Source organism: Magnolia sinica, chromosome 1, assembly GCF_029962835.1.
Source record: "Magnolia sinica isolate HGM2019 chromosome 1, MsV1, whole genome shotgun sequence".
Classification (NCBI taxonomy): Eukaryota; Viridiplantae; Streptophyta; class Magnoliopsida; order Magnoliales; family Magnoliaceae; genus Magnolia; species Magnolia sinica.
Genome location: NC_080573.1, coordinates 125,528,784 through 125,553,314, shown reverse-complemented (window position 1 = coordinate 125,553,314; position 24,531 = coordinate 125,528,784). Strand labels below are relative to the sequence as shown.

The following is a 24,531-nucleotide window of genomic DNA, read 5'->3' as shown; positions in this document are numbered from 1 at the left end:
ATTTGGGTTTCATTAGAAAATTCATGAATATTTGTCAATACTTCCAGAAAAACTTCATTTAGTGGAAAATTCTAAGCTGAGTCAACTGATTTTGGTTTCATGTCCAAATCCAAACACAAGAAATTACAATTAGAAGTAGCCATCATAAAGAACAAAAATGCTCTGACCTCCATTTTTTTTTTCTTTTTGTCATTTACTCTATATATGTAATTGAATTATTGCAATGGTCCAGTTGGGCATCCAAACGGACCCAAAAGTAATGCAGTTGGAATTTGGAGACTCACCACTCATTTGAATACCAAGCAGACTAACAGGCTTGTAATTACCACTTAATTAAACCAATTATCAGTATTCAATTCAAAAGTGCATCCAAACGCAACCTAAACTTCTCGATCTCTTGAAACATGCCGAACCATGGATAAGGAGACATGTCAGTGGGCCCGGGATCACCTTGGAGGGAGTGTGTAGGGGGAGCTCTAGCAAACTCAACTGGGGTAATAGCAGGCAGGACAGCTGAAGAACCAATGAGTAAGTGGCACAATGAGTCATGATTATACTCACTTCCTGGGCGGAGGGGGAGTAAGGAGTTCAAGCATCATCTGCTTCTCCTTTGGAGTCAATGGGACGCCTCTCACAAGGTTCAATGCCATGATGTGCACGTTAGTCCTCTGCCGGTGCCTCTGATAAGCCCAAACGCCTACGCCCGCTCCGGCAACTATCAACTGTCATAAATCAGTGAGAAGTAATTAGATGTTTCAGTGAAATGCATGTATTAATAGAGAGGGGAAAACAAAAGCATAAACAAAGCCCCATGCCATATAATTAGTGCTAACGGTAGCTGAAAAGTATTGAAAACTTAGATGTGAACATGTGTCAATGTTCAACATGGCTACCACGTAAAACCCAACACTTAGATGCAGTCCATGTGGACATAAGGTGACATGAAGGCGATGGATTACATAAAGACTCATCTATGACAGTGAAAGTTAGTGAAAGAAGTGATGCACTTGAAACTGTTCAACGAGGACATTCTGTTTCTTAAGAAATTGCCTCGGAGAGGCGTCGGCTTCGTGAGTTTGGCAATTGAGAGAAAACCTTATATTTTTATCTAGTGCATAATTATTTATCTAAGATAAAACATTGTTTGAGTATTACTTACACACAAACATATATGTACAAATGTATGCATGCATGTCTATGCATATGTAAGTATGCATCCATGCATCAGTTTGATGGGCTTTCAAGGTGGTACTATCTAACGGTAGATGATGATACATGTCCCCTTGTATCCACAACACACATTAAGGGCCTGTTTGGATGGGGTGTCTCCTAATGAATGGGATTGGTGATAAATCCCATCCAATTCATATTGATCAGAAGACAGAAGGAAATCAATTTGAAAGCTCCTGCCCATGATGATATGAGTAAACCAAACAGTGAATTTTCAGATTCTTATCCTTGCGGATAAAATCTAAAGTACTTGGGCTTATCCCTCCATCCAAACAGGCCTTAGAACTATATTAAGTACCAAGTTGAATGTACATAAAACGGTTCTCGTCTCTTCCTAATATTAGTGATGAAATACATATGGCATATACACCCAGTGCGTTATTTTCTTTCTTACTTTCCTTTCCCCCCCTCACAAATGGGCTGTTCTTGTTGCATTAATTCAGAGAACGTTAGCTGTACTTCATCAGAAATTTATCTTCATAAACTGACCGGTGATAACCATAAACCTGCAGTCTGCAGATCGAAACGCGGGGCATAGAGTACCGTCTCTCCAAAATCCTCCTCGAGCTTTTTATATATCTCCTTATCTGTCTTACCGGACTTGATTTCATCACGAATCAGCTGCAATGACACTGCAAATATGTCAATATAGATATGGAAAGAAATCGATTTATTGTGGAGAGACCGACACTATGGCAGATGGTCACACTCCCTACATGTGTACATAAAAGTTGCACCAGTGGCATACATTCACCTCAAATTAAACTGCCCTGTTAGTGGGCCCCACTACAGATGGGTCGCAACTTGAATATTAAACTGGCGGCATTATCTTAACTGGATGACTGGGAGGCATCAAATGGAAAACATAAAATATTCATTGTATGAATTCGATAAGCAAATGTACATTAGTCAGAGGTCATGATCATATAATCAAATTTGATACTACAGTCATTCCCACTACTTGGGCTGTTTAATTCAAGTTGCACATCTGCCAAGTGTACAATTTCTTTTTCCATGCATTATGCATACCAATCATAATTGTCTGCTGGAATATGAAAACTCCCTTTTGTTACGGTGATTTATGTCAGACAATACCTGAAAAATATATGAAAATGATGTACTGGATCATATCACCAATTTTACACCTCATAATGCTAGGATGCAAAACTAGAAAACCTATGCTAGTAAGTGCCAATGTGTCAGAAATGCTTGACACATGATGCTTAGTGAATGTGGGGGGACCCAGTTCCCAAGGCATGGAGCTACAGCGCTCCCATATCTGATCCAAATCATCCATCTACCGGCTCCATTGATTGACCACTAGACAAATTTTGCTTGGACTATCCTAACCATCTAATGAATCAACTTTTTCTCCTGAATGCAGGCCATTCCTATTTTTGTCCTTTGGTGTCTATTTGTATGTGGCTAGGATTGTAGAGACCCCAGACAGGTGTATTTCCGTCTATGGTCCATTCAGTATTGGACCAATGTGGCAAAAGGATTGGATATCCACATATACCATGGAGGCACTACAACTCCTGCAACCCAGAAGGCACTTGATGAGTCTGTTATCTTAAAATAAAATAGTTGGGAAGGGCAAAGAGACAAAAAACATTCAAAAGCCCAGCCAACCAATGTAATACAATCTCATGGACATTTGCAATCAGATTGCAACCATCTATACTTTCTATACCAGTTTGATACAAGCCATAAAATGCAGAAGCGAAAGCTCTAAACTTCTGACTGAAATCTACACATCTGTGTTGTGCATATTGCAAGGACTACTGGGAGAATATGTTGTTCTGTATCCTTCTTTAGAAGAGGAAATGCATAATCCTCAACCCAAGTGTATGTATTGTAATCTCATTGCTTAGTTTATAGAGACGGTCTGTCGTTCAGTGATCCAAGCCATTGATCTAATGGTACCAACAGCAGATGGATCATTGATGCGGACACGGGTGCATTCAAGGTGTACCAACGAAGAAAGCGCCAACCACAAGTGCCGTCCTTGTGGATAGGCGAATATTGAGGAGCTGAAGACCTTTCACATGTGATTGGACATATAGAAGACCCCACTTAGGGAAGACACATGTGAAGGAAGATTGGAGAAATAGGACCGAGCGCCCAAACTTTCCCATACTTATGTTATTTGCACGTTTTTTGACTTAGTTAGCGGTCTTTTAGTAATCTTATATCTTTATTTGCTTATCCTAGGGGTATTTTAGTAATTTTATGTCTTTATGTGCTTATTTAAGTGGGGTAAAGCCCTAAACACGGATTTCAACTATTGATGAATGAAAAGCAAACCCTTTGGTTGCCTCCTTCCTCTCTTCTCTCTAATGGTGCTTCTTCTCTCCCCTTGATCTTCTTCTTCTAATTTCTTCTTGTGCCTCTCCAACTTCCTCAAGGTAATAACTTTCTTTCTTCTATTTTTTTTGTTTTGGCTAATTCCTCTTCGATCAAAATCTTGAGAATCGATCTAAACCCTAAATCCCCAAATTCTCAAATCCCTAATCCGAGAAACTTCTTGGTTCTTCGGACTAGTGATCTTCATTGATCGATTGGGTGTGACCATGCAAGATCGGGAGGTCTCATCCTTACGGATCCAACCTAAGTAGTAATTGAATTCCATACTCCATGGTTGTAGTGATGGCCCGCTCCATTGCATGTTTCCTTTATGATTTTCTCGATTATGATGATTATTGTTAGAATTTTAGATCATTTATTCCTTTTATTTCATTGTTTAATTATCTCCATGAGCATGCATCATAATTAGGGTCGTCCCGAACAAATTTGGTATCAAAGCCTAGGCTTGCATGGTTTTTGTCTAGATCGAGTTATCAAATTAGGGTTTTGATTTTTAGGTTTAACTTGGGAAAGTTTCAAGTTTAGAAAGTTTTCAATTTTCGAAACTTTCCAATTTTAGAAAGTTTCTAATCTGGAAAATTTTCAGATTTGAGTTGTTTCCTGTTTCAACTTAATTGTGTCAGTTCATAGTAGTTTTGCATTCATCGCATTCATCTTGAAAGTCATAACACCTAGTAGTCTAGTTAGGTAGAGTTTGGTTCAAGTCTTCATTGTATGCCCACGAGAAGAGGTAGAGGTTTTGGACTTCAACCTACCATGAATAACGAGCAGTTATCTGAGCAACTTGCTCAATTGATACAAAAGATAACCGCCCTAGAAGCGAGTCAAAGGCGTGAGTTTGCCCGCCTTGAGAACCAAATTACCACCACCATGACTAAGGTGGAGCAACTAGAGGCGTCCTAAAAGGAAAACCCCGCTGTAGGGGAAGATGCGCACTCCCAAGTGGAAGGAATCATTGAAGAACGTGCTGCCACACGTGGTGGTAGTGAGGATAGAGATCGTGGTAACGGTCGTGGTGTGGTGCGAGAGGCACGAACCACATGTGGTCATCAAGACCGTTATGATCTAGATGAGCGTGCGATGAAGAGTGTGAGAGTTGAGGCTCCAAGTTTTGATGGACGCTTGGATCCCAAGGCATTCCTTGACTGGGTTGCTGACATGGACCACTACTTTGAGTGGTATGGCATGTCAGAAAACCGTCAAATGCGGTTTGCTAAGATGAAGCTTGTGGGTCAAGCCAAGCTCTTCTGGACCAACACCGAGCGTAGGGTAGAGAGAGTTGGTAGAGCCCCTATCACACATTGGTATGAGATGAAAGAGAAGTTGAAGGAGAAGTACCTTCCTCTCTCATACCGTCAGAAGCTCCTTGACCAATGGCAATCCTTACGCCAAGGGTCAATGTCTGCCGCTGACTACATCGCTAAATTTGAAGAGTATGTGATGCGATGTGATATCCGAGAAGACCCTCTAGTAACGCTCTCGCGTTTTAAGACGGGCCTTTGTGCGGATCTTCAGCGCGAGCTTATCACTCGGCCCTTAACGGACTTAGATGAAGCATATCAAGTCGTGCAGGAGTTAGAGCAGTATCTAAAGGCTCCCGTCATTCGTCGTTTTGAGTCCCGAGACTCCAATACTAGATCTAGTTCCCAAGGAACTAGACCTAATATTGGTAATCAACCTAGGGCACAGGCGACCATTCCGCCTAGGCCTAGGGAGGACAAGTGCAAAGGGGTTCTTGGTGCCGGTCCTAGTAACATGAGCCAAGTGAGGTGCTATGAGTGTGGCAACCTTGGCCACATGTCTAATCAGTGTCCTACGAAGAGCCGTGGGAGAGCCTTAGTTATAGGCGAATCCCACGAGGGTGGAGATGACCAGGGTGATTATGAAGTTGAAGAGTATCACCCTGAAGGAGGACTTACTGATGAAGAAGTGGATGGAGAAGCAACGCTTGCAGTAGTCAGGCGTGTGTTAGCTCAGTCTAGAAGTAGTGCTGACTGGCGTCGAAGCACTATCTTCTACACTATTGCCAAGTGTGGTGAAAAGAATTGTAAGGTGATAGTGGACAGTGGAAGTTGTCAGAATGTGATTTCCACTAGCACCTTAGATCGCTTAAAACTGAAATCCACACCTCATCCAGACCCGTATAAAGTTTCTTGGGTTGACAAGACATCCCTACCTGTCACCCAGCAATGTCTAGTCCCCATCGAGTTTGGGTCATACAAAGAGTCCCTGTGGTGTGATGTTTTACCTATGGATGTGGGGCATGTTATCCTAGGTAGACCGTGGCTATTCGATAATGATGTCACGATCTTTGGCCGTTCGAATGCGTGTACTTTTATGTATAATGGTAAAAAGATCAAACTTAATCCCATGCCACCTGAGAATACACTAGGAAAGAAGAAGGATGAGAAGGCAAGTGAGCCTAGAGAAATGGGGAAATCCAAACCTAAGTCTTTACATATAATCAGCGCAAGAGAGTTTGAAAAAGAGGCTAAGGAGGATTCTATGGTGTATGCCCTTGTGGCTAGAGAAATTACACCTGAGGTTCCATCAGAGTTGCCCTGTGATGTGACCTCGGTCCTGAAGGAATACAGTGATGTATTTCCTGAAGACTTACCGAATGAGTTGCCACCTATGAGGGACATACAGCATGCCATTGATCTTGTCCCAGGGTCTACTCTATCGAACCTTCCTCACCACAGGATGAACCCTGCAGCGCATGCAGAGTTGAAGAAGCAAGTTGATGAGCTTCTGCAAAAGGGTTTCATCCAAGAGAGTATAAGCCCGTGTGCCGTGCCTGCATTGTTGACGCCAAAGAAAGACGGCACGTGGCGCATGTGTGTGGATAGCCGTGCCATAAACAAAATTACTGTCAAGTATAAGTTCCCTATACCTAGACTTGATGATATGCTTGACATGATGGCCAGGTCCACTATATTCTCTAAGATAGACCTCAAGAGTGGATATCACCAAATTCGTATACGCCCAGGAGATGAGTGGAAGACGGCGTTTAAGACGAAAGATGGGTTGTATGAGTAGTTGGTCATGCCCTTCGGCTTGACTAACGCACCCAGTACTTTCATGCGGGTGATGACCCAAGCTTTGAGGCCGTTCATGGAAAAATTCCTAGTGGTGTACTTTGACGATATTCTTATTTATAGTACCACTAAGGAATCACACATTGAACAATTAAAGAAGGTTTGTAGTGTCCTTAGGAAGGAAAAGTTGTACGCTAATCTTAAGAAATGTGCATTCATGTCTAACCAAGTTGTGTTCTTAGGATTTATAGTGTCATCTGAAGGGATGCAAGCAGACCCTGAAAAAGTCAGGGCCATAGTTGAGTGGCCAGAACCAAGGAACATTCATGAGGTGCGAAGTTTTCACGGCCTAACAACTTTTTATCGTCGGTTCATTAGGGGTTTTAGCACGATCATGGCTCCCATTACTGAGTGCATGAAAAAGGGAGAGTTCGTGTGGTCTAAAGCCGCCGTCAAGGCTTTTAAAGAAATTAAGGGCAAGATGGTGGAAGCTCCTGTCATGCGTCTACCTGACTTTTCTACAGTCTTTGTAGTAGCGTGCGATGCGTCTGGTGTCGGTATAGGTGGAGTGTTGAGTCAAGAAGGACACCCAGTGGCCTATTTCAATGAGAAACTGAATGAGGCAAAACAAAAATACTCCACTTACGACAAAGAATTTTATGCGGTAGTGCAATCCCCGAGACATTGGTGATACTACCTCCTACCATAAGAATTCGTTTTGTTTTCTGACCATGAGGCTTTGAGATATTTGCATTCTCAGAAGAAACTCAACCCAAGGCATGCCAAGTGGGTAGCGTTTCTTCAGGAATATTCGTTTGTTTTGAAACACAAGGCCGAGGTTGAAAACAAACCAGCGGATGCCCTTAGTAGGAGAGTGGCGTTGCTCAACTCTTTGAGTGTAGAGGTAGTCGGATTTGAGCAACTGAAAGATGAATACCCCATATGTTCTGATTTTGGGGGTACTTACACGTCGCTCTCTAGTGACCAGCATATTATGGGTGGATATGTTCTTAAAGATGGCTTTCTTTTCAAGGGAGACAGACTTTGTATTCCCCGTATGTCCCTTCGTGAATTCCTCATCTGGGAGCTTCATTCAGGAGGGATAGCTGGCCATTTTGGTCGTGATAAGACCATTGCCCTCGTGGAAGATCGTTTCTATTGGCCAAGCCTCAAGCGAGACGTAGCCAAAGTTTTAGGGCAGTGTCGAACATGTCAGCTGGCAAAGCAAAGAAAGCAAAATACCGGGTTGTACACGCCATTGCCAGTGCCACATGCTCCGTGGCAGGACATTAGTATGGACTTCGTGCTCGGGCTTCCCAAGACTATAAAAAAGCACGATTCCGTTTTTGTCGTTGTGGACCGTTTTTCTAAAATGGCGCATTTCCTCCCATGTTCGAAGACGTCAGATGCGTCTCATGTTGCTCGTATCTTTTTTGATGGTGTGGTGCGTCTCCATGGGTTACCTAAAACCATAGTGTCTGATCGTGATGTTCGATTTACTAGTTATTTTTGGAAGACACTGTGGCACATTATGGGAACTCGTTTGCAATTTTCTACTGCTTACCACCCACAAACAGATGGTCAAATTAAGTGGTAAACCGTAGCCTTGGAAATCTTCTACGTTGTCTAGTGGGTGAACATGTTAAGACTTGGGACCTAATTTTACCAACTGCTGAACTTGCTTATAATGGGTCAGTTAATAGATCTACAGGGTTGAGTCCTTTTGAAATTGTAAGTGGTTATAAACCTAGAATGCCCATAGATCTCTTACCTATGTCTGTTACCCAAAGGTCTTCTGAGTCAGCCGATGCATTCGCACGCCATATTCATGATTTGCATACACATATTAGACAGTGGTTAAATAAGAGCAATGATGATTATAAAGTTTCAGCTGATTCTCATCGTAAAGTACAAGAATTTCAAGAAGGAGACTGTAATGGTGCGAATAAGGCCAGAGCGATTCTCTCAAGGATCTGCAAAGAAATTACAAGCGCGTAGTGCTGGACCATTCAAAATATTACAAAAGGTTGGGTCCAATGCGTATCGGGTTGACCTTCCACCTGAAATGAGCATTAATCCAACTTTTAATGTGGAAGATCTAGTCCGTGCCCATACTCCCATTGTTGATACATCGTCCCTTTCATGGCCTTTTTCTGAGTTTGTTACCCAACCCCTTCCACCCCCTCCTCCACCCATTACCCATAAAGAAGCAATTAAAGAAACCTTGGATGACGAGATAGTATCCACGAGAGATGGGGGTTTCCAAAGGTATCTTGTCAAGTGGAAGAACAAACCATCGTCGAAATCTACGTGGCTGTCGGGCGACGCATTGCAGGGTATTGATCCAGATCTACTCGAGCGCTACAAAAGTTTCAACTCGTCGGAGTCGAGTTTTTCTCACCCGAGGGGAATTGATGCGGACACGGGTGCATTCAAAGTGTATCAACAAAGAAAGCGCCAACCACAAGTGCCGTCCTTGTGGATAGGCGAATATTGAGGAGCTGAAGACCTTTCACATGTGATTGGACATATAGAAGACCCCACTTAGGGAAGACACATGTGAAGGAAGATTGGAGAAATAGGACCGAGCGCCCAAACTTTCCCATACTTATGTTATTTGCACGTTTTTTGACTTAGTTAGCGGTCTTTTAGTAATCTTATATCTTTATTTGCTTATCCTAGGGGTATTTTAGTAATTTTATGTCTTTATGTGCTTATTTAAGTGGGGTAAAGCCCTAAACACGGATTTCAACTATTGATGAATGAAAAGCAAACCCTTTGGTTGCCTCCTTCCTCTCTTCTCTCTAATGGTGCTTCTTCTCTCCCCTTGATCTTCTTCTTCTAATTTCTTCTTGTGCCTCTCCAACTTCCTCAAGGTAATAACTTTCTTTCTTCTATTTTTTTTGTTTTGGCTAATTCCTCTTCGATCAAAATCTTGAGAATCGATCTAAACCCTAAATCCCCAAATTCTCAAATCCCTAATCCGAGAAACTTCTTGGTTCTTCGGACTAGTGATCTTCATTGATCGATTGGGTGTGACCATGCAAGATCGGGAGGTCTCATCCCTCACCGGATCCAACCTAAGTAGTAATTGAATTCCATACTCCATGGTTGTAGTGATGGCCCGCTCCATTGCATGTTTCCTTTATGATTTTCTCAGTTATGATGATTATTGTTAGAATTTTAGATCATTTATTCCTTTTATTTCCGCTGTTTAATTATCTCCATGAGCATGCATCATAATTAGGGCTGTCCTGCGTCAATCATGCACTTAAAAAAAAAAAAAAAAAAAAAAACCAGAGAGGATAATATAGCAATGGTCCACACATTCAACAGAAAAAAGAAAGCCAAAGATTTGATGGCTAGAATCTCCAATCTGGGAGAGTTTAGATGCATGTTCATCCATGAAGTTTCCCAACAGCCAATAATCTGGACTTTGGATCACTGAACTAAGGCCCACTTGTACAAACCACAGTTTGCAAACCAGGATAGTCAACAAGGTACTCCCTCAAGTCAACCAAAACAGGTCATTCACTGGGTGTCTGTATTCTGAAAACCAGGCCTCTCCCAGTCTCAGCCTGGTATTCCGGACTTCAATGTAACTTGGCTTGGTTTCCCAGGTCAACTCAAGACTCATTTGGTTGCTCTATCGACAAAGGAAGGACAAGAAATAAACAGAAAACTTATTCTCTTGGCTTACCTGGTCAACCCACAAACTGAAAACCCAAGGATAATATGCATATCCTCAGTTTTGAGGATATTACTAGTCTCATGTGTGAATTTGCTTGTTCACCTGATTAAACTTTTAAACACCAATACCATTTAGAGAGATGATCAGGACCTCCCCATAACAAGCATGTAACTGTTCTACACTAGCTAAGAGCTGAAAGGAAACTGGAGAGAATACCTTTCTGAGAAGAATGGCGACATCTGCTTGTGAGTCTTCAATGGATTGGCTTCCACACTCAGTACAACGGACATTATGGCTAATGTTTCTAGCCCGAGCTTCCACCGTTTGTGCCTTCTTCACCGGATCCTCCTCACTCTCCATCTTAGAACTAATCAGGAAGCTTGCAAAGACTACAAAAGGATCATCAAAGAACAATTAGATGGGCTGATATTATCTTTTTATTTTTCTTACCAAGTTAGAAGTTCACTGCATGAAATGAGATAAGAAGACAACCAGACAGTCACCTATACAATGGGGCCATGATCCACATATAGACACACACACACACACACACACACACACACACACACACACGCCTAGGAAGCTAGACAATCCTATTGGCCATACTGTCAGCCTTGGAGGTCCCTTCCATAAAGCATGCATGGCCCAAAATCATCTAATATTTCTAAAAGGCCTAGAATTTCATAAAGGAGAATCAGTAATCCTCTATGGAATGTTGGCCCCCTAGTTAGCTCGAAGATTGATGGTGGGAGTTCTCCCTTGAATGTCCACCAATAAGCTATATGTGACAAAACTCAAGTGCATATCAGTCCAAGACACCATGCCTCAATCCTAGAAACTATCGACTCCATAGTTCAAAAACCCTAAAACTTGACTCAATGTCCACCAGGGTTGGATCGATTCAAGAACATAGTCTTTACTCAACTCAATATCAAACAACTAAATAAAAAACACTTGGATTAGTAATAAATTCTAAAGAAATAGTTACATTTGTGATAAACATCGTGAATAGCAAAAACCGACAGCTTCATAGTGCCCGGTGCCCTAGTCAAGGGCCTCCACTTTCTTGAGAGGGGTCGCAGGTTCAAAACTCCCTTCCCCTTTTGACTTGAAAGAAGAAGAAGAAGAAGAAGAAGTATTTTTCATGCAAGTGACTCGGCAAATAATTATCCGGGACCTAGTAACTCTCGAGAGGGAATTTCCAAGTGACTAGGCTCAAAATCTCATCGAATCACTTTGACTTGGCTGAGTTTCGGATTGAGTCAGTGCAACTATGATTGACTCACTCATCAGTATGGCCCCCCATAAGGTAGTAAAACCCCACCTATATTAGTCGTCCGGGATTCCCTTTGCAAGAGTCATCAAATTTTCTCGGGCTAGTCTGCTATTTAGTTTAGCACCAAAAAATAAAAATAAAAATGGTGGTGACTCTCTAATTGTAAAATAGCATAGCTCTAAGGCAACCCTGACTGACCAAATCATTTGCCCAAATGTGAGTAGAGCATAATCCAAATATTGAGAAGATTATATTAACCACCTAATTTTTCTCTTTGAATTTGGAACACTCACTATTTTAGTTTTAACCATCCATATGATAGCTATTAATTGGACAGTTAGGATTACTTGATCTGTATGACTTTAGAGTCATGCATCATCCACCGTAGGATCCCCAATTTGATGGTTTGGATAGTTGTACAATAGTGCCACATGTAAGGAGAATGAGTCACCACCATTTTCAAAATGGTGCCAAACTAATATAGGAGTCTAAACCAAATTCTTAATGAACTCCATTATGAGGGACCCAGCACACCAAAAGCCTAAAGTTCTGCACAAAACTGCCAGAAAGCCACATATAACACCTCTATGCATGGTTCTGAAAATCAGTTTCGATACATCATAACTGTATCAGCCACCCCCAATATTCTATACGAAGGTTATGTGGTCTATTTTAACAAAAAGGCCGTATTGGCCCATATTGGCTGATATAGGCCAAAACACCCTGTATTGGCACTGATATGAGGCTGATACGGTCATAAAAGGCCCATTTCAATTTCTTTTGTTTTTTCACTTGTTTCTTCATTTCAACCATGAAGGAAGCTTAAAATCCCCCTTTTAAGCAAGGATCATAATTCTTTATTATTATTATTATCATTATTAAACAAAGAAACATAGAGTACAACAGGGTAGCATACTAGCTGCACCTGATACGGGCCGTAATGGCCGTTATGGCCCCCGTATCGGCTGTTATGGTCCTTTTTTGTTTTTTGCAAAAAACTATTACAGGACCATTATGGACCGTTACGGCTTGTTTTTTCTGTAACGGCTGTTATGGCCATTTCGACCCCGTAACGCCTAATAATTTTGACCATTACTGTTACGTAACGGCCATTACATAACCGATTTTGAATACCTTGCCAATTATACACCCAACCCAAACAAATATCAATCAAACCACAAAATGACAGCAACACCCACACCCTCAACAGGGTCTAACTGCTGCTGTTACCCCACCTGCGTGGCTCTAAGATCATAAATCCAAAGCTCCCTTCTAGATGCTCCTTTCACCTAAGTATCAGCAATGTTGTTTGCCTCTCTCCCCACCTGTTGGATGACTATATGACAATCTCTCTCTCCATTTTCTAAGACCATATCTGCAACCCCCCATGGGCAGATTCCGAGCTCAGCCGCCTAATAGCATTCCTTGAATCCCCTTCCACCACAGTTTTGTCCACCACTACCTTTACTGCTAGGTGCATGGCGGCAGCCTCAACAAATTTGGAATCCTTGAATCCCAATCAGGTCTGCTAGGAGCATAAATATTCATTTTATACTAGATCTAGGCTTATTTTGGGGATCAAAACACAAGATTTGAGCAATATTCGATGAATTGCAGCGGAATGAACCATTTGGGAAAAATTAGAAGGGGAAACTATCATTTTTTTTTTCATCTTCTTTTTGTTGTATTCCAATACAATGGGACTTAATCTTTCCTAATCTATCAAATTATACTCAATTTGTGTTTGGTGGTCGGTGTGGAAAGAAAGGAACGGGGGATGTTTCAATGGTGTTTCCAACTCAGCGGGATCCATAGTCTAGAAAGTGCAGCAGTATATAGTCGAGTGGGCTTCTAATACTGTTAACTTAAAGGGTTGTAATCTGTTCTGTTTTGGAGGTTAATCGTCTCGCTATCTCACCTAGTTGATTCCCTCTTTGGTGTCTTTTCATTTTAATAAAGTAATCATTATCTCTTAAAAAAAAAAAAACTCAATTTGTGTTCGATTAGGCCTTGTTTGGTTGAGTATTAGTAGGCCAAGCAAACAAATAACATTCTTATCAAAGAATGGTCTGATGCACCATTGAATAAACAATAAAAAACATAAAAATATGATAGATTATGGATATTTTCTCCTAATGTACTTGTAATTTTTCAAAAAGTTTTGGGCATAGAAAAAACTTCATCCTATACGGGTCCACATTGTCCAATATGCTCCCATATTGTATCATTTTTTGGTTCCGGCCAATATAGCAACTGACAACTTGATGCAGGACAATTAACCATTTGCTCTAAAAGCTCGAACTGTTAGAGTATGGCAAATCAATCCCCTTATCTCATAGCCCAGGCCCCAAATCACATAGGTACCGCCTCACACGGGCCGCCCGCCTCGAGTGTGTCTGGACATCCCACAGGTTACCCTACTTGAGCCCGATGTGAAAATGCTCCTGCATTAATCACCCCCGGTGAGGAGTCTCGAACCGGAGACCTCCCGCTCTTGATACCAATTTGATGTAGGACAATTAACCACTTGCTTTAAAAGCTTGAACTGTTAGAGCATGGCGAATCAATCCCCTTATCTCATAGCCCAGGCCCCATATCTCGTGGGTTAGGACCTCGGCCGAACCCCCCAAATCACATGGGTATTGCCTCACATAGGCCGCCCACCCCGAGTGTGTCCCCGCATCCCACAAGCTACCCCACTCGAGCCCAATGTGAAAATGCCCCTGCATTACAACACTATTAAAAACCTTGTCTCTAAAACAGGGGAGGGGCCTAGCAAGTATCATGACGGTGTAACTGGACATGTGGAACAACTTCCAGCTTCTAAGTGTCAAGGTCTCCTCAAGTGTTCGGCATGTCTAACACCTAGAAGACATACTCAGTGAAGCTCTTCAATAGTTAAATTTTCAGAAAGATGAAGGCTACAAGAAATGTAAACATGTTCTTTTACATAAATATGTAAGAAGGATGTTGAAACCTTTAAACCTTCATTGCATTAGTTTGCTTGAACTTCTAGAAGATGGAGCTGAAATCCATTTTCATATGTAACTACTATTCTACACAAATTTCAAGAGACAGTAATTTTCTTCTTCTATCAGGCATTTCATCGAACACTTCCCATGCACAATCAATTCAAATAAGATTTCCGTCCGCAGCTTCTCCACGTGGATGGCTAAATGCTAACACCAGTGTCTTAACCAATCTTGAGAAAAGCAAATCAAACAACGACTATTGGTAGAAGCTGAAATCCGGGCAAGACCCCACTACCATGCTATCCCATATAGCCAGTAAAAAAAACACCGATCGGAAAATCTAAACCGCCACTTGGTGGCCATATGATCTAAACCGTCCAATTGGCTAAGCTTGTCCAACCCGTATCGTGTTAAGGCTACGCTCCATCCGCAACGAGACCCACAGCATGGAAGGCCCAAAATTAGTGTACGTTTACCACGTGCATTGTGGATGGGCTGTAGCACCCGCCCATCATATCCTGACCGTCCATTAGCGAGAAAAAAAATACACGCAAGAACAGAAAACACACACACACACACAACAAAAGGGAGAAAAAGTGAAATAATAAACAGCAGAAAAGCCAAAAGCGTGAGTGGAGATAAGAGGGGAGAAAGAAATTCCCCAAAAATTCATACCAAGGACCCCAAAAGATACATTTTCACCGCCCCAAGGACAGCTAAAAGTTATTATTATTATTATTATTTTTTATTTTAATACAATCTACACCATAAACCCAATTAAAACTCAATCCAAAAATATAAAAAAGTACAAAATTTGAAGAGCTAAGAACTGGGTTATGACTTATAGGAGACGTGAAAACCGACTTGCAGACAATCATGCTCCCATGTCTAAATTAATTACCTTAAATAATGAAAAAAAGAAAGAAATTAAAACAGGGCCATCTCGATTTTAGTAGAGAAACGCTGGATGGGGTGATTGAAACTGCAAAATAAGTGCACTAACGAGTAGATTAGATCAGAAGGGGGCAAACGTACCTGGAAAGATTGGGGTTTTGAGATATTTGGGGGGGAAAAAAAAGGAGAGATGGGTTTTAGAGAGGGAGAGAGGCTAGGGCCTGTTTGATTTTTGGGCTCAAGTGTAATTATTACGTAAGTGGGTGATAATTATTTACCCATGTAATTAGCACATCTTTCCCAAATGTGATAACTCAACGTTTTTTACACTTAAATTGAGAAATCTACAACTTCAATGTGAGGCCCATCTAGGTGTATGTTACTTATCAACAGGGCTCATTTGCTTTGCCAGCCGAATTTATGACACGAGCCAAAAAAGAAAGAAAAAAAAAGCAAATCTAAAGCTCAAGTGGACGACACCACAAGAAACAACGGGAATCAAATGCTTACTATTAAAAACTTTTTAGGGCCCCTAAAAGTTTTGGATTAAGCTGATATATGTATTTTTCCCTTATCCATGTCTTTGTGACCCTATGAACAGTTAGATGATGAAAAAAAATCTCACCATGGGCCCAGTGAAGAAAATAACTTTCAATGGTTGACAAATTAAGGCTATTGCTTCGTGTGGGCCATTTAAATGTTGGATCTATCTCATTTTTTGGTTCATGTTCCAAAATGTTCTAATAAAATAGATGGACAATGCGGATATATCATATACATTGCTGTGGGGTCCATATATTTAAGTCAACACTTTTGTTTTAATTTTCAAGGTGATATTACTCTCATATTTATGTGTATCACGTAAAATCATACAATTAGAGCTAGAACCGGGTCGAGTTGGAGGTGCGGCTATGGTTCAGGGAAGTGAATTGTGTACAGAGTAATTTGTGAGGTTCAACGTGATTTATGTATTTTATCTCATCTGTCCATCCATTTTAGCATATAATTCTAGTACTTTCGCTGAAAAATGAAGTATATCCAAAGCTTAAATGTACCACACCACAGTAAACAGTGTGAATTGAATGTCTACTGTTGAAAAATTCTTAGGGGTCATAAAAGTTTTGGATCAAACTTATATTTGTGTTTTCCCTTCATCTATATATGTATGATCTTATAAACATGGTGGATGACAAGTAAACATCACTGTGGGGCCAGAAAAGTTTTAACAGTGGAGATCATTATCCTCACTGTTTCCTGTGTTATGATCCGCTTGAGCTTTGGACCAACCCAACTCACGTAACATTCATCAAGCCTAAGGTTCACCTGTCCTGACATAATTCATTGTAATTAGACCGGACTCAATTGACCTTACTTATCTACGACCCATCTTATGTGGTGAAATCCTAATGTGATGTAAGCACGAGGAATTCATTGTAATTAGCTCGGACTCAATTGACCTTACTTCTCTACAACCCATCATATGTGGTGAAATCCTAATGTGATGTAAGCGCGCAGGGAACAAGTGCCGGGCGTTAAAAAAACAAGAAAAAGAAAAAGAAAAAAGAAAGTAAGAACTTTATAGCCCACACCATGATGTGTGTTAAGTCTGAGCTGTCTGTTCATTTTCTTAGATCGTTCTAGGGTATAAGCCCAAAAATGAAATAGATTTAGAGCACAAGCCAACCATGCCATAGAAAACAGTGGGTTCAACAGTTGGCATGCATTACTTCCCTTCGGTGTGGTCTACTTAAGCTTTAGATCTGCTCCATTTTCAGATTCAAGCCTAAAATAATCTTGTAAAATGAATGGAGGTGTGGATAAAACACATGCATCATGGTAGGGCCCACAAAATTTTGCGACCTAAACACTGCAAGATATCGAGTGATCCTTTGAGACACGACACCGGACCTGTCAAATCTTACTACAGAAAATACGATAATAAATAATTATTACTTATTTATATTAAACTACCACTAATATTGAGCCATATCATAATCCCTTTACATATACAATACTGTATCCTAGAGTAGTTAGAGTTAAGGCTGTCAACGGCCTACGTCAGGGGACAAAGTCAACATTTTGAATAAGCCCAGCCTGAAACAGCTCAAATCCGTCCCGAATCCAACTCCGGGCCCGGCCCATTAATAATCTATATGGGCAGGTCAGGTTGGGCAGGCTTGAATCTAGAAGCAAACCGGGTAAGTTAATCCACCGGCGCATCTAGCCCATTTGGAGCGTCGATAAGCCATGGATGGTGCTGTTTTTCTGTGAAGTTGATCTTAACCATTGGAAAAATGGACTTAAATGTAAATAGTTATCTAGTGGCTAGGATCATTTACTTTTTCCGTGCTCTAGCTAAGGTAGACCAACCTTTTAGAACGGTGTCTACTAAGGTCGGTGCTGTGGGCCCCACAATGATGTATGTGTTTTATCCATGCTGTCCATCCATTTTTCCTGCTAATTTTAGGGCATTATCCAAAAAACGAGGCAGATCCAAATCTCAGATGGACCACACCACAGGAAACAGTGGTGATTAAACACCCACCACTAAAAACTTCTTATGGGCTACAGAAGTTTTGGATCAAGTTGATATTTGTATTTTCCCTTCATCCAGATATGTGTGACCTAATCCACAGGTTGGATGGCAAATATACATTATAATGGGCCCTAGGAACTTTTTAACGGTGGGCATTCAATCACCACTGTCTCCTGTGGTGTGGTCTACCTGAGATTTAGATGCACCTCAGTTTTAGAAATATGCCTTAAAATGAGCGGTAAAAAATGGATAGGCAGTGTGGATAAAACATATACATCAAGGTGGGGCCAATAGAACTTTTCCGGCACTGACTGACACTGAGATCTGGGTACTGGAGGGGACACTACCGAATCCGAATCCATTTCTTGAATATCATATTAATTAGACAATCCTGGCCTTCGATCAGCTAGACAGTCAGATTGTGATGCAAATTTTCGTTAAAAACTATTAATATAATAGAGAGATGCTCCAAAGGATCCAAGTTACACTGATGATAGTTGCATTAATGATGGTGTTAGGGTGGATAGCATGGATTTTTAGGTAATGATGGTGTTGTCAGTTGATTGTCTTGAGATCCATGGGATTGTTATATCCCTGGATTGCTATATCCAGTCTGTTTGGCACGCCCGGCCAATCCCCGGATTAAACCTTCCCATCGCTTCCAATCCCACAAAACCAAACACGTCCCAGACAAATTTGAACAGATTAGGGTGGATTGGATGGGATTTAAAGGTAATGATGGTGTTGTCAGTAGATTGTCTTAAGATCCATGGGATTGGGATCAGATCACGGACTCTATTTGGCACGCCCGGCTAATCCCGGGATTTAACTTCCCATCCCTTCCAATCCGACCGGCCAAACGGGCCCATGACTCTCTTGTCTAATCCACTACTCTGGATTCTTCAAAGATTCATACCTTGAAAACATAACACCCATCTGACAATTTTAATTACCATCTGACCAGTAACTGTTGATTGGATGGCCAAGATAGGTCCAATCAACGATTTCATCAATCTTTTTGCCAGGACTGTTATATACTATTTATGATTTCAGAGAATCACTTTTCTAGACGAATCTTAACCATCTCATCCATATCCTTGAAAAAGAATGGATAAAAGAAGAAAGGGCCAAATCAATGATGATTGGTTTGATTTCTTTCATAACATCCCAAAAAGATGAGCAATGGACTCGTGGATAGTTCAAATTGGTAAGTTGAACTGTCAAGTATCCTGATGCTAGAGCTGTACATGAGCTAAGTTAGCTCAGTTAGCTCGCTCGCCTCGATTTGACTTGGTGCGAAATTGAGTTTGAGCTGATTTTTTTAGCTCAAAAATTTTTTGAGCCAAGTTTTAGCTTGTCCAAACTCGACTCAATATGGATTGAACCCCAACTCGAATTGAACTCAGATTGAACCAATTCGATGACTTGGTTATAGTGACATTGATGTTGCTCAGCAAGTGTTTGATGAAATGCCTCAACTAAGTGTCAATTGATGGCGGGAAATGTATGGATATTAAACAAATACCATTGTATCTTGATTTTTATGTTGCCTACTGAGTGTTTGATAAAATACCTGTAAACTAATGTGGTGGTTTTACATTCCGTGAGAAATTGTAGGTGTACTCCATGTGTTTGAGAAAATGCCGCAAAGGCTTGATTTTGACTTGAACTGGTCTAAGCTGTTGATTGAATTAAGCTGAGTTAGCCAGTTAAGCTCGAGGACCGAGCTAAGCCGAGTTCGAGCTAGGGTCAGCTAGTGGCTGAGCTTGTGTACACCTCTACCTAATGCAATGCTATGGAATTTTTCAATAATAAATATTAAATATATATTTTTAAAAATAATTTATGATTAATCATTGTTAAATAAAAATCCATTCAATCTAAAAAAATAGATAAATATATATCACAACTGTTGAATTAAGAATTGTGAACTAACACAAAAACGATCAATCTCCCCAATTAAATCAAATAAGAGTCCTCCACATCCTGTCAGAGATGACTACCATTTGTCATCTAAATTTCATGAGATGCCATTTCATGGGGAAGATAGGCAAAACAGATCAGCTTATCGCAACTCATGGGTGGCTCAAAATAATTTATTTGGAAACATGATATATACAAATAGGATATGATTTAGAGTAGGAGCAATTCTCAACACTGATGAATAAAATCCAAGAATGAATGAGTAGCTTCCATGCATAAGAGCTTGGAGGAGAAATGATGGTCCACAATTATTATGCAAAAGATGAGATATATTCTCTTATTGGGTTTGAAAATTTGTTAGCTTTGCAATATTTACGGAAATTGGAGTGATCTTTAATGAGTTCATGGCAGGTTTTTATGACAATTTATTAAATTTATATACATGGAAAGGAAGCTTAATCAATGGATTAACTATCATCCACAATGGGACCCATAATTTGGATAATCTAAGGGCGTGTTTGGGCGGTGGGATTAGAAGGGATTAGGTGGGATGGGATTCAAAAAACATAATTAATACCCATGGCAGGGATTGTCCCCTGTCGCCATCGGATAAGATTAATGCCATGCTTTGTTGGTAATACGGTGGTACATTGAATGGATATACCCACCATTATTTGAAATTACCGAGAATAACACAAATGTGTTATATCTAAACCGTTCATTTGTTTTGTAACCTCATTTTATGGCATGGGCTTAAAAATGAGGTAGATCCAAAACTTATGTGGCCCCAAAGAAGTTTTCAACGGTAAGTATTCAATCTCCGTTGCTTTCTATGGTGGGGTCCACTTGAGCTTTAGATTTACCTGATTTTTTGGCCCATGCTCTAAAATAATCTCAAAAAATGGGTGGACGGTGTGGATATAGCCCACACATCATGGCGGGACCTAAACAACTTGCTAACATTGAGTGAAATTAGCAAGTGACCCAATGCAATTCCACCTAATCTAATTCCAAGCTTTTCCATTCTTCCCGAACATGGAGTGGAATTGGCACAGGACTAGATGAATCTCATCTCACCTAATCCCTTCTAATCCCACTGCCCAAACACGCCCTAAATAGTTGTATGCCAGTGATACACCTTGGAAAGTCACCGCCATTTTTTAAATGGTGCAAGACAGAGGGCTTGTTTGCTAACACTGAGAATTTTTACTTAACATGTAATGGTGTTTGTTAACGCTGACCGACCGAGGAAAGCGCTCCCTCATTTTAAAAATGCTGAAACAGCCGCAGCAGAGGTCTAGCTTAACGGTGAATCTAGGAGGCTTTTATAAAAATCCAAGATTACGGGGGCAAAGACTTTCTCTTTTACCTAATACATAACCCAACTTTTAACGTGCAGCACATCTTTGGGCCCACCATGATTTATGTATTAGATCTACACTGCCCATCAACTTTTCTATATTATTCTAAAGTATGATAAAAAAAATAGGTACATCTAAAACTCAAGTCGACCACACCACAGAAAGTAGTAGGAATGAAATGATTACGGTTAAAACCTTCATGAGGTCCACCGTGAAACTTATTTGCTATATAACTTTTTCATAAGGTGACACAAACCTGAATGAAGGAAAAACACAAAAATCAGTCGGATCAGAGCCTTCTATGACTCAAAAAAGTTTTTAATGGTAGGCACCCAATTCTCACTTCTTGTAGTGTGGCCGCTTAAACTTTAGATGTGCCATTTTTTTAATCTTAATTTCTAAAATGATATGGAAAAATGGATGGACAGTATGGATAAAATATATACATCAAGGTAAGCCCATAAAGCCTTCCCCCATTTGGGGAGGCATTTTCTGCAAAAACCTTTAGCAGAACTTGCTGCGCTGGAAACTGAGGTGGGCCTACTGTGATGCTTTGATAAATCTAACCCATCCATCTGTGTTTTGAGTTCATTTTAGGATTTGAGACCAAAAATGAGCAAGATATGAGACTCAAGTGGGCCGCACTAAAGGAAAAGTTGGGTAAGGAAATTCCTACCGTTGAAAATTCCCTGGGTCGATAGTGATGCTTACATGCCATAATACCGTTCGTCATTCCAACTGAGATGAACTGAAACCACAAATATTAACCTGATTCAAAACTTCTGTGGCCCAACGAATATTTCAATTATGAAGGTTAAATACTCATGTTTTCGGCCCATTTGAGTATTGGATTTGGTTCATTTTTAGCCCCAAGTCCTAAAATGATCTCACAAAACGGATGGATGGGGTGGATTTCTCACAAACATCACGGTAGGCCCCATTTAGGTTTGCAGCATAGGAACTTCCTCCGAAAGGCTTTCGCAGGAAATCCGCGGCGTCCGTAGTGGATTAGGTGCGGCCCCGGATCCACTGAGGTGGGTGGGAACCCTGACTGTTGGGCATACTGTGATGTATGTGACTACATCCACACCATCCATCCGTATTAAAAGCTCATTTTACGATATGATCCAAAAAATAAAGCAGCTCCAAATCTTAGATGTACCATAGTATAGGAAACAGCGGTGATTAACTATTTAAAATTTCCTGTGTGCACAAAAGTTTTGGATCAATAGGATATTTGTGTGGTTGTTTCGGTGAAATCCATGAACTTTTTTATGGTAGGGATTCAATCACAATTATTTCATATGGGTAATATATTCAGATACAAACTTTAGATTCAGATTTCAGATTTAACAAACAAGATAGAAACACCCAGATCCATAGCTCAACTGGCAGAATGAGTGGAGATACCTCGTTTCAACACTTGAGGTCTTTGGTATCGATCCCTAGCGGGGGTGGCTAACATGGAGTGTGTGTACTGACATGGGTGTGTTCTAACAAGCTAAACCCAAAAAAAAAAAAAAAAAAAAACAAAACAAAACAAAACAAAACAAGATAGAAACCTCTAATTTCAGATTTAACAAACAAGATAGAAGCCTCTACGAGTTGCGTGATTGTTTGAGCGGGCAAGCGCTAGTGGTGAGAACTTTTTCACCACATTGGTGTGGCCAGGTGTATGTGTGTGTCATTCAACTACTATGATGAATTTACACACACACACACACACACACAAAAGAGCCGAATCCAGCCTTCATTAAGGTGGGCTCCACCACATATAAATGTGCATTTATTATTTTCACTGTGTCAGTCCACTGTGATGGGTAAACCATCCAACTAGTGCATAAGGTGTGGGTATATCATGGCCGGGGTTGACCATTGCCCTTTAGCCATGGCCAGTCTGCCCTGTCCCAAATAGGGGTAAAAAGGCCTTGCCCTTGCCTAAGGCCAACCCTGCAATGAAAAGAGTGAAATGATCAAGGATTTAAAATGGTCTAATCTAAGAATTTTTAGGAGTTTTCCATTCATCTACTCCAGTCCCATTATACAAATGTTCCTGATAGTTGAAACATAACCATCATCCAAGAGTGCCTGTAAACGACACATACATATATGTGGAACCACTGGAACAGCTCACAAGCATCTTTAATCGTCCATTTCTTTCGTAGAACAACTCACAAGCATCTTTAGTCGTCCATTTCTTTCGTATGACAGTGACCTACTTGATGATTGAGCTGAGCCAACTGGCCAGGGCAGGCCATTCATTACTGAGGCCCACCCCAGCCCAGCCCGGAGATTGGGCCTAGATTGCAATCCTGATTCCCATGACCGGCCGTCCGACCAAGTTTACGGCTCAATTGAGTTACTCAATTCAGACAAACGAATCGGGCATTAAACCTTGCTGTCGATTGATGTAACCCCGGCGAGTCAACTCATTCATGTGTAAAGATATCAAAAATGGAAAAGGAATGTCATCAAGCAACTCTGGGGTGGACCCCATCTAGCAACATGATCCCATCTGCAAGAAGATTGAAAGACTACAATAGCAACTTACCGCTCATAAAAGTCCCGGTCTAGCCAATGAAAATGCAAAATGATGATGCATTTTGCTTTTTAAAATGCCTTGGACTGTAATTTCCTGTTCTATTAATATTAGGTTAATATGATTAAGGAACAAGGAAACAATGATGAGAGATTACATTAAGAACTGTGATAGCCTGACTACATGTAGTCAGGCAGGGGCGTGCCTACTAGTAACTGTGCAGCACACTGGGGACAACATGCATGTGATCCACACTGTCCATCAGGCGCTTTGCTGCATGTTCACCCTAGAAATAAAAAATCAGTTGGTGAAAAGAACAGGCGGGCCACAACATGGGAAGGAGTTGGATGGGACACCCATCATTGGTTGAGTGTGGGGCCCACCATAGATTATTTATGTCATCCAATCCGTTCATCTGATGTGAATCTCCAGGATGAAGTTCAGTTCAAAAATAGTGAAGTTCTGAAACTAGGTGGGGCCACATGAATTTAGAGGTTATAGGTGCGATTTTACACTCTTTCCTATGGTGAGGCCCGCTTGAGTTTGGACCAGTGTGAAGTTTATAGTCAAGGCCGAACACTAGGTAGCCCACCTGATGGATGGTGTCGATCTTGTACACATGAAGCTGTTCGCCCCACAGAAGTTGTAGCCACACCCTGCCTAACTACATGTACTCAGGCCAGTTTTCTCCTTACATTAAATAC

The 24,531-nt window shown here is 40.9% G+C and overlaps 1 protein-coding gene across 2 annotated transcripts; it reads right to left on the bottom strand.

The window, feature by feature from the left end:
* Positions 1-290: 290 nt before the first annotated feature.
* Positions 291-15,676, bottom strand: LOC131257350 (cytochrome c-type biogenesis CcmH-like mitochondrial protein). Of its 2 annotated transcripts, none has more exons than XM_058258248.1 (4): positions 15,610-15,676; positions 10,543-10,715; positions 1,720-1,851; positions 291-722 (listed from the first exon to the last, which is right to left on the bottom strand). In XM_058258248.1, exons 2-4 carry the CDS (start codon positions 10,684-10,686, stop codon positions 558-560), a joined length of 441 nt encoding a protein of 146 aa, XP_058114231.1. In that variant the 5' UTR covers positions 10,687-10,715; positions 15,610-15,676; the 3' UTR covers positions 291-557. The 2 variants fall into 2 exon arrangements, with proteins under 2 accessions (XP_058114231.1, XP_058114235.1); XM_058258252.1 differs by lacking the exon at positions 15,610-15,676 and adding an exon at positions 15,476-15,591.
* Between the last annotated feature and the right edge of the window lie 8,855 nt (positions 15,677-24,531).